The 15,683-nt window shown below is 43.9% G+C and overlaps 3 protein-coding genes across 12 annotated transcripts; 1 reads left to right on the plus strand and 2 right to left on the minus strand.

The window, feature by feature from the left end:
- The first annotated feature begins 342 nt into the window (after positions 1-342).
- Positions 343-4,731, plus strand: LOC120640750. Its single transcript, XM_039916674.1, has 7 exons — positions 343-754; positions 849-929; positions 1,021-1,197; positions 1,803-1,973; positions 2,707-2,916; positions 3,058-3,146; positions 3,774-4,731. Exons 1-7 carry the CDS (start codon positions 655-657, stop codon positions 4,485-4,487), a joined length of 1,542 nt encoding a protein of 513 aa, XP_039772608.1. The 5' UTR covers positions 343-654; the 3' UTR covers positions 4,488-4,731.
- Positions 4,732-5,337: 606 nt separating this feature from the next.
- LOC120640693 (mitogen-activated protein kinase kinase 3-like) lies at positions 5,338-11,528 on the minus strand. 10 transcript variants are annotated; one of them, XM_039916608.1, is made up of 10 exons: positions 11,363-11,528; positions 11,098-11,246; positions 10,028-10,279; positions 8,376-8,594; positions 8,130-8,267; positions 7,819-7,986; positions 6,778-6,891; positions 6,407-6,514; positions 6,059-6,150; positions 5,338-5,793 (listed from the first exon to the last, which is right to left on the minus strand). In XM_039916608.1, exons 2-10 carry the CDS (start codon positions 11,212-11,214, stop codon positions 5,430-5,432), a joined length of 1,572 nt encoding a protein of 523 aa, XP_039772542.1. In that variant the 5' UTR covers positions 11,215-11,246; positions 11,363-11,528; the 3' UTR covers positions 5,338-5,429. The 10 variants fall into 10 exon arrangements, with proteins under 10 accessions (XP_039772542.1, XP_039772562.1, XP_039772554.1 ...); XM_039916628.1 differs by having other exon boundaries at positions 10,028-10,247; positions 11,363-11,527; XM_039916620.1 differs by having other exon boundaries at positions 10,028-10,247; positions 11,098-11,272; positions 11,363-11,527.
- A 1,892-nt stretch (positions 11,529-13,420) lies between these two features.
- Positions 13,421-15,529, minus strand: LOC120640761 (rRNA-processing protein fcf2-like). Its single transcript, XM_039916682.1, has 5 exons — positions 15,117-15,529; positions 14,951-15,011; positions 14,486-14,560; positions 14,246-14,361; positions 13,421-13,820 (listed from the first exon to the last, which is right to left on the minus strand). The coding sequence occupies exons 1-5, from the start codon at positions 15,347-15,349 to the stop codon at positions 13,712-13,714; spliced, it is 594 nt and encodes a 197-aa protein (XP_039772616.1). The 5' UTR covers positions 15,350-15,529; the 3' UTR covers positions 13,421-13,711.
- Between the last annotated feature and the right edge of the window lie 154 nt (positions 15,530-15,683).

Consider the following 15,683-nt stretch of genomic DNA (forward strand, 5'->3'; position numbering starts at 1 on the left):
ATACGCGTGCATGTCCGGCATGTGATGCGAGTAAAGCACTTCCCCAACAACGTTCGTGTTTGGGAATAAGAAAAACGCTTAAATCTTAAGCTACTTTCCAGATTTACCCTTTTTTTAATGAGAACCCTTTTCCTATATTTATTTACTAATCACCTTTACCGAATTGAAAATGGCTTTTTAAAGCACTCCACTACCCATGACACGGCTTGTGCCTGCGCCCTGCGGTACTCGAAACCAAGATGACGAGTGAACATCCCATGGCATCACCCTCTGCACGTGACCCTCTCTCTCTCTCTCTCTCTCGTATGACCATCACCCGACCACCGTCACGCCTCACGCGGACCTCTCCCTCCCTCTAAAACCCCACGAAATCAGCGAGGGCGAGAAGGCGAGCGGCAGCCGCAGCAGCGAGCGAACACAGCATCGCTTGTCTCTTTCCCCCCACTTGTTTCTCCCCCTCTCCTCTCCCCTTCTCCCCTCCCGGAGCGCGAGAAAAGCTCGGATTCCTGGTGGTTTCTCGCACTCCCCGTCCTCGATCTGGGCGCTCCCTGCTTCCTCGCCTCGCCTCCTCCCCAGATGGCCGCCTCCCGCTCCCTCTGAATCTTCCGCTGCAGCAAGCTTCCTCCCCACTTGTTGGCTGTCCCGCTGCGGCCAATGGCGGCCGGGAGTGGGGGCGCGACGGTGGCGGCGCTGCTGGTGGCCGCGCTCCTCCTCGGCGCGTGCGCTCCGGCCTCCGCGTCCTCGTACCCTGCGAGTGAGTTGGCCGACCGAGCTCCGGGCACTTGGGTTTTCGCCCGGGTGGTTGGGTTCCTGGGTTTTGACTGGTTCTCGTCTCGTTGCCATCGCAGGGGTGGTGAGCGGGTTCCTCTCCAATGCGGCGTCGGCGGTGGTGAAGCGGCTCTGGTCGCTCAAATCCACCACCAAGACAGGTGACTACTGCAGGAATCCTTGTACCCTCCTCTCCTCCTCCGGTCCCGATTCGGGTATTCTGAGACGAGTGTTCTCTTCCTGGTGGAGCAGCGACCGGGAGCAAGTCGATGGTGAAGTACGAGGGCGGGTACACCGTGGAGACGGTCTTCGACGGCAGCAAGCTGGGGATCGAGCCCTACTCCGTGGAGGTCACCCAGGGCGGTGAGCTGCTCGTCATGGACTCCATGAACAGCAACATCTACAGGATGGCGCTGCCGCTGTCCCGATGTGAGTGAGACCTTGCTGACCTCCACCTAGCACCCCTGAATCCGGCATGTTTTGGTGTTACTCCGCAGTGAGGCTCTGCTAATTATATGCCCCGATGTGTTTGGTGGAGTTGGTGCTGCTGATGCTGTGGGTTGGTTGGTGTCATCAATTCCGGCACGGCCTATCGCTTGATGGCGATGGCTTTGTTAGCTTGCAAGCTTGCACAGCCTATGCGATGCTTTTCAGTTGCTTTCAGCTGATCTATGCAACACGGCTACTTCCATTTTTATGTGGAGTCATAATTTGTGTTTACACTTGTAGAAACGGGTTATGAAAAAATATTTCAATTCACTCTATGCTACTTTTAGATGCTTACGCATGCTGGCAAATTTTGTCAAGGTATTTCTATTATTGTTTAACACTAACAAGTGCATGTCACATGTTGATCCCCTGACTTTGGTACAAGCATTTGACCCAAATGGCTATACTTATCATCTGCGATCTATGTCTTTCCTTTCGCATTTTTCTAAGGCAGTCAAATGCTAGTCCGTGCTTCATTTACCAGCAGATGATTTTGAGCCACACGGGATTTATCTCATCTCCTGAATTTGGGCTGAACATTGCAGATAGCAGGCCCAAGCTTGTTGCTGGTTCCCCAGAAGGATTTCCTGGTCATGTTGATGGGAAGGTTCGAGAGGCAAGGATGAACCATCCAAAGGGATTTACAGTGGATGACAGGGGTAACATCTATGTGGCTGATGCCATGAACATGGCCATTAGAAAGATCAGTGATACAGGTAAGCTAAAATGTCCTGTGGTAGGGTAGAGGCACATGCTTTTGTCTGTTCCTTGAGCATCCTATGTTTGCCTTTTGGTTCTTGCTGGTCTTGTCCAGCTTGTATTCAACAACTGGATCCAAAACTACATTCAGAAAAAGGACGTTTGTTAAACAATATGAACATTTTCTGGCCAGCTTGAGTAAATCAGCTTTGAGTCTCTGCAATGCACTGTGATGTCCAGAGGAGTATTAAACTGAGTGCTAATTACTGAAAGTTTCTTTTACTTTTTCCAGTATTCTTTTTTGGGAAACTTGCCACTTGAAGGGAAAAAAACCCATTTGTGGAAAGTTTTTCAGAACAGAACAGCTTTGGGTTTCAAATGGCAATAGAGAATAACAAAATTGCAGTTTTAAATTTGGACTTAGTTATCCTTTGGAACATTATGTTCTAAAGTTACTTAGGGAATTTGGTAACCAAAATCTTTTCTTCTTTTCTAGCCTAATAATTTGTACCTGGTATACTTGACATATACATATGTATTGACCTGTTTTGGGTTATGACTTTGTGGTGCCCCCCAAAAACTTTAACATGATAATAATACTGCTTCAAATGAGCTAAAGACATGATTCTAACTGGGTTTGATTTTAAGTACAGTCTATATTTACATATTCTGCAATCATTATGCATACTTTTCCCTTATCTGATCTCTAGTAAAGAACAAGTGGCTAACATATTATCTTCTGATTTTTAGGGGTTACAACTATTGCTGGGGGGAAATCAGGCAGAGGAGGGCATGTTGATGGACCAAGTGATGAGGCAAAATTTTCTACTGATTTTGAAGTTCGATACATTGGCAGTAGCTGCTCCCTTCTGGTGATCGACAGAGGAAACCAAGCAATTCGGGAGATTCAGCTCCACTTTGATGACTGCGTGTACCAGTATGAAGCTGGTTTTCCTCTAGGTATATTATACAGCTCCATTCTCTGCAATTATTGCTGGACCTGACAAACATCAAACATGGCTGAAGGTTACCACATAGTAAGCTTGTTCGAACCCGTCAATCTGTAATATTACTGATTACATCAATTTTCCATGGCCACAGGAGTTGCACTACTTCTTGCTGCCGCTTTCTTTGGCTACATGCTTGCATTGCTTCAGCGCCGCGCTTTGGGGATGTATTCAAATGGAGATGTAAGTATGAGATTATGTACCTTCCCTGGCAGATTTGGCAGAGTAAGCAAATATGGCTAGGGGCTGCAGTGGTCCATAAGCCTGCTGTAACCCAGCAGGCTAGCACATGAATTTTGTGGTCATCAGTCTTCTCTCTCCTGGTACTAGTGTCCATCATCCATTGGCCTTAATCTGCGTCCTCCCTATGCCTCCAACCAGCCAAAAGTTACAACTTACCAGCTTATGCAGCATTCCAACTGGAATCGTCTGTAAATATTTGGATTTTGAGATTAGAACTAACTAATCGATCCAATTGCCATAACTTAAGTTGAAACTTCTATGTATCTAGAGTAATATTATTTTGCTAAAACATGTGTTTAAGACTAGAGTACAAGACAGCTTGGCTTCTTGTTAGCCAGATTGTGCATCTTGAAACTTATCTACACATTTGGTTGTTTAGATGATCAATTTTTTTTCGAATATCAGCAAAATGGATGATAGAAGAAATAACAAAATTGGTCAGTTCTAGTTTATCCCTATTTTGCTGTTCTGATTGTTTAATTAGAAGCTCACTACTGGTCGAGGCTTGCCATCCTACTTGTATCCTTATTGCAGTACATTGTTCTGAATGCAAATTTTACCATGCAGGAGCAGGAAGCTCTGAGTCCAGTACAAGCTAAATTATCAAGCATTCCACCTCCATACCAGAAGCCACTGAAGCCTTCGCTGCGCCCCCCACTAATCCCTAGCGAGGATGAACCTGTGAAACAAGAAGAGGAAGAAGGGCTCTTCACGTCGATCGGCAAACTTGTGGGTGGAGCAAAATCATCAATTGGAGAGATCTTCCGTGCAGCATTCTCCAGAAAGAAGCATGCGAACATCCATCATCATCAGCTGGGCCTGGGTAGACCGGCCTCCTGGCCAGTACAAGAAAGCTACGCCATCCCGCGTGATGAGACCCCACCACCGCTGGACACAAGAACGCCGACCCCTCGGAAGAATTACGCCTTCATGTCCAAGGAGCCTGAGAAGATCCACCACATCCGGCATGGCCGGCCGCAGTTACACAGCTGGACCGGAGAAGCTCCTCAGCAGCAGCAGCAGCAGCAGGCGCCGCAGCAGCAAGTGCACCACCAGCAGTACCTGCAACTCCACCAGCAGTACTCAGCCGGACCGCAGACCTTCTACGAGCCGAGCTGCGAGGCGACGAACGAGATCGTCTTCGGAGCCGTGCAGGAGGCGGACACCGGCCGCCGTGCTGTGGAGATCAAGGCCGTGAACCACGGCGACGCGCCGTCGTACGAGCAGAACGGGCTGCGCTACCGGAGCAGCTACAGCGTGGGCTACCCTGGCCACAACTAGTCGAGGAAGATTTATTATTGCCTCCGCCCTAGTGGTTTTGGAGCGTCCTCCGTTGTACTAGCTGTAAGAAAAGGAGAGAGTAGAGAGGAATCGACTTAGTACCAGTCTCCCGATTGACTCGTGCAACGGTAAAAAGCTGGGTTTTGGTAGACGAGCGTCGTGTTCTTGGTTCATGGACTCTTTACTGGCGGTGACATATATAGTATGTAAGTTGAGTAAAGTGGGTTTTGAACTTTTGATCTCAGTCGACGTGAATTCGTTGGTTGAAGTTCTCAAGTACTTGCTGGCACTGTAGTAGGACATGTGCGGTGTTTCGGCTCATGGTCATGGGTGGCAGGCAGGCTAGGACGGCTGGCTGATTTGCTCAGTTGTGGACCGAGGCTAGCGTGCTAGTATGTGACATTTTTTTATTTGCTCCCGCTGGCCACGTGTATCATGCATGGAGATGATTTAGCTTTTTGAATGCGCCGCCGGACACCGGTAGCGGCAGGGGGCGAGGACAAGCTTGCTGAACCCGGTGCACTTGCTCTAGAGAACGTTTTTATTTATTTAAGGAAAAAAATAGATACTGGACAGTGCTTCGTGAAACTGATATGCATTTTCTTTGTTGCATGACACTACTCTTTGCTGCAGGGTACTGCTAGTGTCTTGTATCCTATTATTTGTTTTCATTGTCCCACAGCAAATGCCAACGACAGGTATCCTACAGCAAATTTTGCCTTTTATAATTATCACCAGTACAATTTTTCACCTATTGTGCGCACACCTGGCCTGAAGCCAAGTCTGCTGGCCAGTAAGCGAGCCCAACGTGATTCGGTTAGGCGGGCGTGGTTGAAAAGCACACGATTCATGAGGTTCAAAAAACCAGAGTTTAAATGGAAAATTTCCACAGCCATGATACATGAGCTTGAAGACTGATTTTACAAGTCAATATACATTCATTCAGGATTGGATGATGTACAAATCTTGCTTTGCTATGTAATAGCACGACATTAAATTTCCCGGTTGCATGATAAACTGCTCTCTGAACTGCCCTACACGTTTGCTTGGGATGTCGATAGAGAGCTCATCCAAGCTGGGCATCCCTTCAGGCTTTACCCCCTCGCCACAGACAAGAAACTGGTTCCCCACAATGAACGATCCAGATACACGAATTGCAACTCCAGTGTCACCGTTTGCACGACAATGTAGCTTCTCAACGACATGAACGATTTTCTCGCGAGGCCTGTCACCCTTTAGCTTCTTCCTTATATTTGACAGGCTATCAAAAATGTCGTTTTGACCAACGTGCACTTTCTCTGAAAAACTGCCAAAACAGGATAGGTAAGACAACATATCATGTATGTGTGCTCAGAGACAGATTTCAGAACAGCTATAACAATTTAACAACAATTATCGTGCAAAGAATAATACTCCACGAGGAGCAAAACCACCACAACGATAAAATTGGGAAAAAAATGGCAGTAACCATCCAGTAGTTTCAGGAAGCATAACTAGTTTTAAAAGACAGTGAAGTCGATACACAAGTATGTAATCATGATGCTTACAATTGTAACACTGGCTTAAGGTACCTGAAAGTAGATTGTTCCATGTAGAATGTCTTCATATGATGCCAAATCCCATCAGATCCGTTGAACAAGAGATAGTAATGTATAGCAAGCATCTGGAATTAAGTAAAGAACATTATATGTTATGCATTGTACAAGATGCCCACCTACTTATCTTCCCATAAAAAGTTTGTGTTTTATTTTTCAGCACATCTTAGTAGACCACATCTATTCAATGGCATGAATGTACATATGATCCTTTGGAAGAATAAAGGAATGTGAGCCAATGGGTTAAATCAAGTGACAAAAATTGTAGCCAAACTGAAATTAAACTACAGTAAGAATAAAGTTGAAATATGTTACAAGACTCACCTCAGCTATTTGCTTTAATCTTTCTGTTGGATCAACAACACTTTTGACATATGATGCCAAGTCCACATTGGTTTTCAAGTACCTCTTGATGAATGGGTGTGACAAAAGCTGCAACACGTATTGAATGTAATCAATGCAACAGTGGGATAAAACATAATCTACTTGAGTTCACTGATATGCTGAAGTTATTGGCAAAATGACATTTTAACATTCATGATCAAATCAAACTGATCACTAATAACCACTTATATTCTTCTTACAAACACTGACAACACTGAGAGACCATGAGAATTATGACAAATGTACGTATTGAAACCATGACCTGCAGAACTCAAATTATATGAAAATTATCATACACAAAGTATCTTTACCTGCTCACATGTGGGCCTTGCATCAGCATCTTTCTGCAGGCAATCATTGATGAACGAGCAGAACTCTGGTGAATAAGCATCTTCTGGTGGAGTTGGTGATGGATCATCCAGTATCTGAATTACAAGGCATCAAGTTAAGAAAGCAGACAGCAAAGTGCAAATAACCACTCAAAGATAGTTAGAAGTGGTCACAAAATCATAGAGCAAATTAAAATATGATGCTATCATTAAAGCCAACTGCAGGCAGAACAGTGCATAAGCAGCTAGAACCAAGGTCACTTGCGGTTGTTGCATTGCGCTAGCTGTGCATATTTTTTAAGTTGCTATAGAAAAGAAACTTTTTAAGTTGCAACAGAGAGTGAACATTGACTACATTGTCCGATGATTTAATATCGTAAATTCATAGCAGAAGTGAGGAACCCAACATCCATGCATTCAACTAGCTGTTACCAGTAACCTTGTGTGCGTGAGCACATGTGTCCATATTCAGTCAAGTTTCTAGGTGTGAGGCTTTTGTGCTAGCAGATTTTCCACTGGTAGTTTAGGAGAATAGTACATGATCATAGTTATAAATGCTTGTATTTACAAGGAGGCTATCGCAGCAATAACTGTAGCTCTATCTCGCTATACATAGAGGAGAAAACAGAAAAGGCTGCAAGCCATTCGGCAACACCAAACCATTGTGTCCTATTGTTCTTGTGTGAGTTCTTGGGCAAACCTTACAGCAGCAGGGGCTGTCATTAGTTAATTACTACCTCAGTTCTTAAATATATGACGTTTAGAAAGCTAATAAGTTCAAAAAATGAACTAATTTTCTTGTCCAAAACGTCATACATTTGAGAACAGAGTATAAGGAAAAAAAAGTATCATAAAAAAACAAAGATAACCAAGAGGACGTGTACAAATGGGTCATTTCTCCCATATCATCATACATTACATCTCAAACATCAATCAAGAATAATTGTAGGTCTATACTCTATAGTAAGAAACAAACTGAGTAGGCAACCAATAACACACACACACACACACACACATACACACCTGCAGCATGAGATTTGCTGGGCCTTCATTTACGTCATATGGGAATTTTCCAGTAGCACATTCCAATATTGTTAGTCCGAGACTCCAAATATCGGCAGCATAAGAATAGTTCTCGTTACGAATTCTCTCAGGTGACATATATGTGACCGTGCCTACAAAGGTAGCACACTGGAACATATCTATTTAGCAGGAAAATATATTGCTGATTCAATCTATACAATTTCATGTTCAATACTATTCAGAAAAGAATTATCATACATTAAGCAACGCTAGAAGAACATAGTGATGACTGTCACCAATAAGTAGCATACCATAGCCATTGTGTTGTCCAAACCAGCACTCACACCAAAGTCTGTAATCTTCGCCTCACCCTTAAGATTTACCAGCAAATTTGCTGGTTTTATATCTCTATGCACTAGATGCCTTACTTCATGCAAGTATCGCAGACCCTTCAGAATTATACACAGAAGAACGTAGCAAGTCAAAATTTACAGAAAGTCACAGCTTAATTTTTACTAATGCCAGCATGGAAACTAAAATAGATGGAAGATCCATACAAGCAATACTTTCTGTAGCATATGTGAAAGAACTGGTTCCGGTATAAATTTCTTGACCCTTATAACATCTGCCAAGGAACCACCATCCATGTATTCAAGAGCAATGCTTATTTGTCCAGAATCAGGCATGTAAAATGCACCCTGGAACTCAACTAAACCAGGATAACAACATGCTTCACATAATGTTCTCATCTCATTCAGAATTTGTTGCCTCTTCTCCTGCAAAGACATGAGGAAACATGAGAAACATAGAAGATGTGAAAATCAATGGCTTAATTTTACCAACTGAAACTGTAAAAATATGAATTAGATAGGTAGTGACAACAACATATAATACAAGGATTAGTATATGCGATAATAAACATGCTTCACTGCAATGGTATTCAAATTGAATTTAAAATAGAAGAGAGCATATTTAATCTTTGACATGTCTGCTTAATTGCTCTGATTATGCAACAAAACTGAGCCAACTACTCCACTCTCACCACTACTACTACAACAGAATCCTACTGCACTCCATTAAATGGGTGTTGTGGAAATCACAGTAAAGGGACTTGTTGTCTGGTTAAACGGATGCAATGACCATTACATATACATGATTTAGATTCCAATTAGAGCTCGCAAATGCAAAACCAGCCAGCTTGACTAACTATCAGATTAACATTTAGTCAGCTGTATAATCATGGTTTTTTTAGTGAGCATAGTCACGTTTGACTAGCAGTACTCTGACCGCAAGTTACAGCCATTGGCCCATCTGTGTAAACAGACCATCATATTCAAGCATTAGTATACTTATGAGATTTGTGGACAAGATGATTCAGATAAGAACAAAGACTCATACGTGTGAGAGAGTGATACTTCTAATGCACAAGCTTGGCCTCAAGATGAATCTGCATGTCCACGAAATGAGCTAAGCTAGTTAGAAACTTGGATCTAATTTGGTAGTACTATAAATTACTTCGTTTTAACAATGACATGCAATTTAATATCAGCAAGAAAAGAATATCATCAATATGTACACATAGAAGCACGGAATTCCAAATCTCTGCATAATTCCAATCACTAATCTGCTTTCCAATCATTCATGTGCCAGTACCCTTTGTGTCCAACGGACACAAGCCATTGTCCACAATACTACATTGGGTGCAAAGAAAGTACTAGTCTTGGCAGGATATTTTAAGCTCCAACACATTTTGCTCCAGCTTTTCAAACAGCAAGAACATTTAATCGCATTGCATGGTGGACAAAGAAAAAGAGATGCCCTGTAGTGTATGCTCCATGACGCAACTAAACAGGGAAATAGGAATATAGGGCTCATATTAAAATTAATTTTCCACTGAAAAAAATAACATTAACTTATTTCCGAAAATGAATGTAGATATGGTTAGAAGAGGTAGGATTTAGAGTTCTATACTAGACATCATGAATTATACTCCAGAGGGAACAATGAATATTGCCACTGCGCAGCTATAGAATCAACTAGAGATAAATAACCTCACAAAGTCTAGCTTCACACAAGCTCCCAAAAAAGTATGGTTTCATTGCAAATACTATGATCAAGGATTTGGGGGGGGGGGGGGGGGGGGCGAAAAGAGAACAAAAAAAACATGGTCATTATTTGTATCTTTGACTTAAGGAATAAAGATACGGACCTTCTCGTATATGTTTATCTTCTTCAAGGCCAAAATTCGATGAACTGGAATAAATATAGCTCTCTCCACAACACTACTTGCACCATTACCAATGGGACCAAATATGTGCATCTCATGAGAGGCACAACGGTACGCCTTCTCATCAGAATCTGACTCGACTGGCCTGGCACTTCGTTTATGAAATCCATGCTCATTGATGTTGTACTCACCCAAGGATCTACTAAGTAAATTAACAGTTCCGTCATCAGAAACCTACATAAAAAAGATCTATATCAAAATTACTATGCATAAAATTATATGTGCTTAAGATTTTAAGCAGTAAGCATGGTACACATAAGTTTGAATAAAACTGGTTGTCATAAATTATTCTAACCATCCACAATTCATGTGCATATCCTTTCCTACTTACGTGTCTCAGTATGGTTACTGTGATCTAGTTTGATATGGAGGAAGATAGAGTGATTGAGAGAGCATAACTGCGTCCCATCACAACATGAAAGAAAGTAAGGCAAGAGTTTAACTGCAAAATTAATAGCAAACAGATCTATATTTCGCTTATCAGGCAATAAATGCTACTCGATGTGAAGATTTCACACATGGGGAAGCAGCACATCCAAAATGAGTTGGCTTTCACTACTGAGAAATAAATTCCAAAAAGAAAACATTTCACTAAACAGAAACAGGAGGCATAATGTGATAGGTGGCAGTCAATAAAAACCCCAGAAGGTAACTGAACCATAACATTGATGTGGTTATGTACAATATATCATTTCCATAGGATACAGCAGACACTGCTATGTTTAGCAAAATAGATTAGGATGTATTTAGTCCACCCTGTAAGGATTGCATAGATTGTACCCAACAGAAAAAAGAAAAAATCCAACAAGTGAACAAAACATAGACCTATATATATTCATTTCATTGCTTATCCCCAAATTAAGTATAAACAATAGAGGTCACGTAAAAGTACCACGCAGAGTTAAAGCAACTAAATCGAAGACCACAGGTGGCTAACACAATTCAGTGTAATTAAAAACCAGGGGAAAAAAGAGAATACAAAGCGTGCTTACTACGTAGGAATCGCTGGAATCTTCCGTAAAGGGCACCCTGGTACTGGCGGCACCTCTGTCCGGGTCATCGAACAGCAAGGGTTGCAGCTTCTTCTTCAACTCCTCCAGCCCTGCCATCAGGGCGTCTGAGGTCAGGGGCAGATACCCTGCTGCGGGGCGGATCCAGTATAAGACACTATAATTGGGTCAGATCCGAATAAAACTTAGGTTTGGGGAGCCCGATCTCGACAGCGGGAAGGGAAAGGAATGGAATGGAAGGGCGTACCTAGTGGATGCTCATCGCCGGCGCTGGGCCCGACGAGGACCTGGGCGTAGGATGGCGCAGCTCGCCCAGTCGTCGCCGCCAGCAAAGAAAGGCTAACGCTAGAGAGAGGAGAGGAGAGGAGAGGAGAGGTTTTTAATTTTAATTTTTATCTTGAAAGCAAACGGAGAGGAAAAGGAGACATGGCCGCATCAGTTTTTTTTAGGAGTGCATCCCGTACTAGAATGTGAAGACGACAGCGTAGGAGTTTGGGGCTACAGTGCCTATAGAAGTTGTAAGTTGACGTATTAGTCCTTGGGCGATTAGCAAGTTTTTGATATAATTAATTTAGTAATTAGAGCTAAAATATGAAAAATCCTGAAATAATCAGAAAAAAACAAAATTATCAAAACATTCCGTAAACAAGCTGGTACGGCTTTACACGACTTGAACTAAATCTATACTTCCGAAAACATTGAGATTGCGAATTGGCTTGTAGTCCAATGGTAGGACGGTCCAGTGGGACGCTACCCACTAGGGTTCAAATTCTGGTGCTCGCATTTTTTCTTGGGATTTTCCTAGGATTTACCGGTGTTACATGTTAAGTGGTAAGCGACGTTCCCGTTGACGACGAGGCGCCAGTGGTGACTTCGGGAATCTTCAGATCTGCCGGTGCTCAGTCCTTCGGAGGTGCTCATAGGGGTAGGGTTTGCGTACGTGTATTCATAGGGTGTGAGTATGCGTGCGTGTTGTGGGCGTCTTCGTTGTACTGTGTGATTCTAAAAAAACATTGAGATCGTTACAAAACGGAAAGAGCTATACGCAGCTAAAAAAATCGAAAACTACTCTACTCCCTCTCGTTTTGAACAACGATACGGTCTTCAAAACACAACTTTAACATCTTGTTTCTATAAAAATTTTTATCGAAAAATGATATATATATTTATTTATTTATAAAAATATTTTTCAAGACAAATATATTCATATATTTTTTACATTTTCAAAGTTATTCATGATTTATATTTTCAAAGTTTGACTGAAATTTTGTTCTAAACGACTTGTTGGGGACACCACCTTCGGCCATCGACCGAAGGCCCGCGGCCCATTCGGGTCCAACGACAAGGTCTTCAGCCGGCCAAGCAACCTAAGCGATCGAAGGGCTCTGGGCTTCGAGCGAAGAGAGGCGAAGACCAAGGTGCCGACAGTGAAGACGAAGGCAAGCGAAGAGAGGCGAAGACCAAGGCACCAACGATGAAGACGAAGGCTAAGCGAAGAGAGGCGAAGACCAAGGCGCCCATGGCGAAGTCGAAGACAACGAGGAGATTCAGCGAGAGTCGACGGCGAAGCCCTACGAGGAGCTGTCAGGAAAGGCGTCGGGGAGCGAGCACGCCTGACACCGCGAAGGCCAAATTCACTGAATGATGACGTGTGTCTTTGGGCCCAGTGGGCAGTAGAGGCCAGAATGTAATCTATTGAATGATATAAAAATATGATTAAGCCCCTAGAATATTCTAAGAATATAGTTGTTATGGAGCATTATGATGTAATAACAGAAGGTGGTAGGTGAACCGTCACCTATAAATATCCGACCCCTATACATTGATGGGACACTTGGAAGAAAGAGAGAGAATTCCGCTTGATTGTGCGAAGCTGTTGTGTTCGGCTTCGAGTTGTACTCTTCGCCTGGTGTGCTTACTCCTTACTGTTGTAGTGTTCGTCCGTTCTAGAGACACTCTCCCTCTGTTCTCAAGGCGGACACCTAGCAAGGTGGGGCGGCTGGACACCTAGGCGAGCAAGGCGGGCGCTTAGGCGAGCAAGACGCAAATCAGTGGACGGCGCATGGACGCCTAGGCGACTTGAGAACAGAGCAATCTCCACCAACACGACTTCCTTTCAACACGACTTCCTTTTATCAATACGGAGGGAGTACACAATGAACCCCTTGCCATGAGAATTTGTATTGGCAGTTATGGGACAAGGCATTTCCGTGCACTGATGATCGTCTACACGCGAAAGCAAGCTAGCTGAGCTGAAAAGATAGTGTTGGCCCACAACTAGCTATGCTAGCATCAACCAACAACGAAAGAAAACATTATGTTTCTTTCAAAAAAAGAAAACATTATGCAACATCCGGGGCTGCTTGACCGAGGAAACGAGTCCACCAACCAGCATTTCTGAATTCCGATGCTACACTACTACTTTAAAAATATTTAGACCTGAAAATGTATTCAACAGTCAACATGCTGAAGTTCACCACATTACAGTTGAATCACAATTTATACTGTAAAATCGAGAGAGAGTATAGTGTGACTTGAAGGAGACCCTTCTCCACTCTCTTCTTTCTCACGACCGAAGCAGTCAGACGCAGCAAACTCATTTTCGCCTATCCTTGGCCCTCTTAAGTGTTTGCTTCCCCTTGTTCTTCCACTTTTGGTTGCCTCCTGGTGTACGACTCTCCTGGATTTCCCGTACCTTGCGCTTCCTGCAATTCAGTGGAGATCGACATCACATTCAATTTAAGAAAAAGGAAAATCTCAAGCTACAAGGAAAAGATCTGGCACAGGATCTGTATATCAGACTTCAATGATGGGGGAAAGACTAAGATAACACCACTACATGCCCAGGAGTCAAAACAGAAAAGGAAATGCATTCTTGAAACTAGGACATCATTCCGAGTTTCTATGCACTGGAGCCTTGCTTCAATATCTGGAATCCAAATCATAATGACCAGGCTCTATGGTCTATAATTAAAATGAATTTCTCTTGTTGGATAACTTACAGATAATGCTAGATAGTAACTACAATTTCATGAGGAATCGGCAAGGTCATATGCAATCGATACATAAAAAGTCACACTGAAAGACAAGTCAGTGCCGATAGATGCACACGCTTGCATGATGAGCATACCTGTAGCTCTTAAGAGATTGATCCGATAACAGCTCATCAACCAATGTTGTTTTCCGCTCCCTCTTCGTCAGCCTACCTGAGTAGAACTCAGATGCAGGCTCAACAACTGTACCAACCTAAAACCAACATTGAGATATTCAGTACATCAGTTACAGAGGAGGATACATGAAGTTTTCAACAGAATAGGAAGATAAAAAAAAATATTGAATAAGTCTGCCTGATTGTGACTAGGTTACTTACTTGGAAGTACCTGGGAAGGGCCTTGGATTTTCCTGCCCTCTTGAAGTGCCTTTTTGGGTCCATTACATGCCTCAGCTACAAAACCGATGGCAAGCATATAATCACATAAGCATCCCAAAAGTCGAAACAGAATCATACAGTACCAACCAAGTTGAAACAGCACCATCCAACACCGTGCATTACTATTTGTATTGTATCTTGATTCTCAAGTAAGTAATTCTGTTTCTTTTTGCAAGAAAAATAAAACAGCTTCAACCAGATGGTCACACTGTCAGATTTGTTGCAGTTAAGTGTTCAATTTCGCACACACACCAATCCAACGGCAGCTGCACAAATATGTCCCGTTTGCTTTTATCATTGCCAATATTGATTCCCAAATCTTCGACAGCTAATTATCTATTTTACAGGCACATATCACGATATCCTACTGCTAATAAGGTTTACAGAGCAAGTGTAACACCACACCTGCAAAATCTCGAGATCTTTCTTCAACTCGGGAGTGATGCTCGGCGCCGGCATGTCGAACCTGAGAAACGCAGCGACAAAGCTCAAGCACCGAGCCGTTAACCCTACCATGCGGCAGCAATCAATCATGCGAACTCGAGTAGATCCCGAGGACAACGCAGCTCACCAGCCCTTGCCGGTGGTGTCCTTGACACTCTTCCTGGCGAGCTTGTTAACCTTCCTGGGGTCCGTCGGTGGCACGAACAGCCCGTCCACGAGCTCGCTCGCGGGCTTCCAGATCGACCCCTGCGCGGTGCTCGGTTTCGGCGCCGGGTCGCTCTTGCTGCCCCCGCTCGTCGTCGCTAGGGAAGGCAGATTGGGCGCCCATGACAGGCCGATCGGCGCCGCCGCTTCCGGCATCACCGCCCTACCGCTGCGAGTTGGGATGCTTATCACTTCTCCCGCCTCGGTGCTGGATCAAGCCACCCGGCGGCAGGGGTGGGCGTCGGGCGGGAACGAGGAAAGCGGCGAGGCGGCGCGGCGGCCGTGGGGACGGTGAAGGCAGGCTGAGGGCTGCGACGCTGATGCCGATGGGGGGAGAGAGGGGAAAGGAGAGTATTCTAGGGAAGGATCGGGCAATATGGGCCGTCATATCAGAGGTTTTGGAGGCCCAAAAAATATTTCATGGGCCGTAACGGGCTACTTCAAGTGGGCCGTATGTGACTTCCGCGTGGAGGTGATCCCGTGTCGCCGC

The sequence above is a fragment of the Panicum virgatum genome, chromosome 1K (assembly GCF_016808335.1).
Source record: "Panicum virgatum strain AP13 chromosome 1K, P.virgatum_v5, whole genome shotgun sequence".
Lineage (NCBI taxonomy): Eukaryota > Viridiplantae > Streptophyta > Magnoliopsida > Poales > Poaceae > Panicum > Panicum virgatum.

Excerpts from the sequence above, each read along its gene's own strand:
- LOC120640750 (XM_039916674.1), top strand. The coding sequence starts at position 655 with ATGGCGGCCGGGAGTGGGGGCGCGACGGTGGCGGCGCTGCTGGTGGCC. Across the intron at positions 2,917-3,057 it reads TGAAGCTGGTTTTCCTCTAG|GAGTTGCACTACTTCTTGCT; the intron begins GTATATTATACA and ends CCATGGCCACAG. Across the intron at positions 3,147-3,773 it reads GGATGTATTCAAATGGAGAT|GAGCAGGAAGCTCTGAGTCC; the intron begins GTAAGTATGAGA and ends TTTACCATGCAG.
- LOC120640693 (XM_039916608.1), bottom strand. The coding sequence starts at position 11,214 with ATGGCAGGGCTGGAGGAGTTGAAGAAGAAGCTGCAACCCTTGCTGTTC. Across the intron at positions 6,892-7,818 it reads CAGCAAATCTCATGCTGCAG|ATACTGGATGATCCATCACC; the intron begins GTGTGTATGTGT and ends CTTGTAATTCAG. Across the intron at positions 6,151-6,406 it reads GATTAAAGCAAATAGCTGAG|ATGCTTGCTATACATTACTA; the intron begins GTGAGTCTTGTA and ends ACTTAATTCCAG.
- LOC120640761 (XM_039916682.1), bottom strand. The coding sequence starts at position 15,349 with ATGCCGGAAGCGGCGGCGCCGATCGGCCTGTCATGGGCGCCCAATCTG. Across the intron at positions 14,362-14,485 it reads CCCTTCCCAGGTACTTCCAA|GTTGGTACAGTTGTTGAGCC; the intron begins GTAAGTAACCTA and ends TGTTGGTTTTAG. Across the intron at positions 13,821-14,245 it reads CAATCTCTTAAGAGCTACAG|GAAGCGCAAGGTACGGGAAA; the intron begins GTATGCTCATCA and ends ACTGAATTGCAG.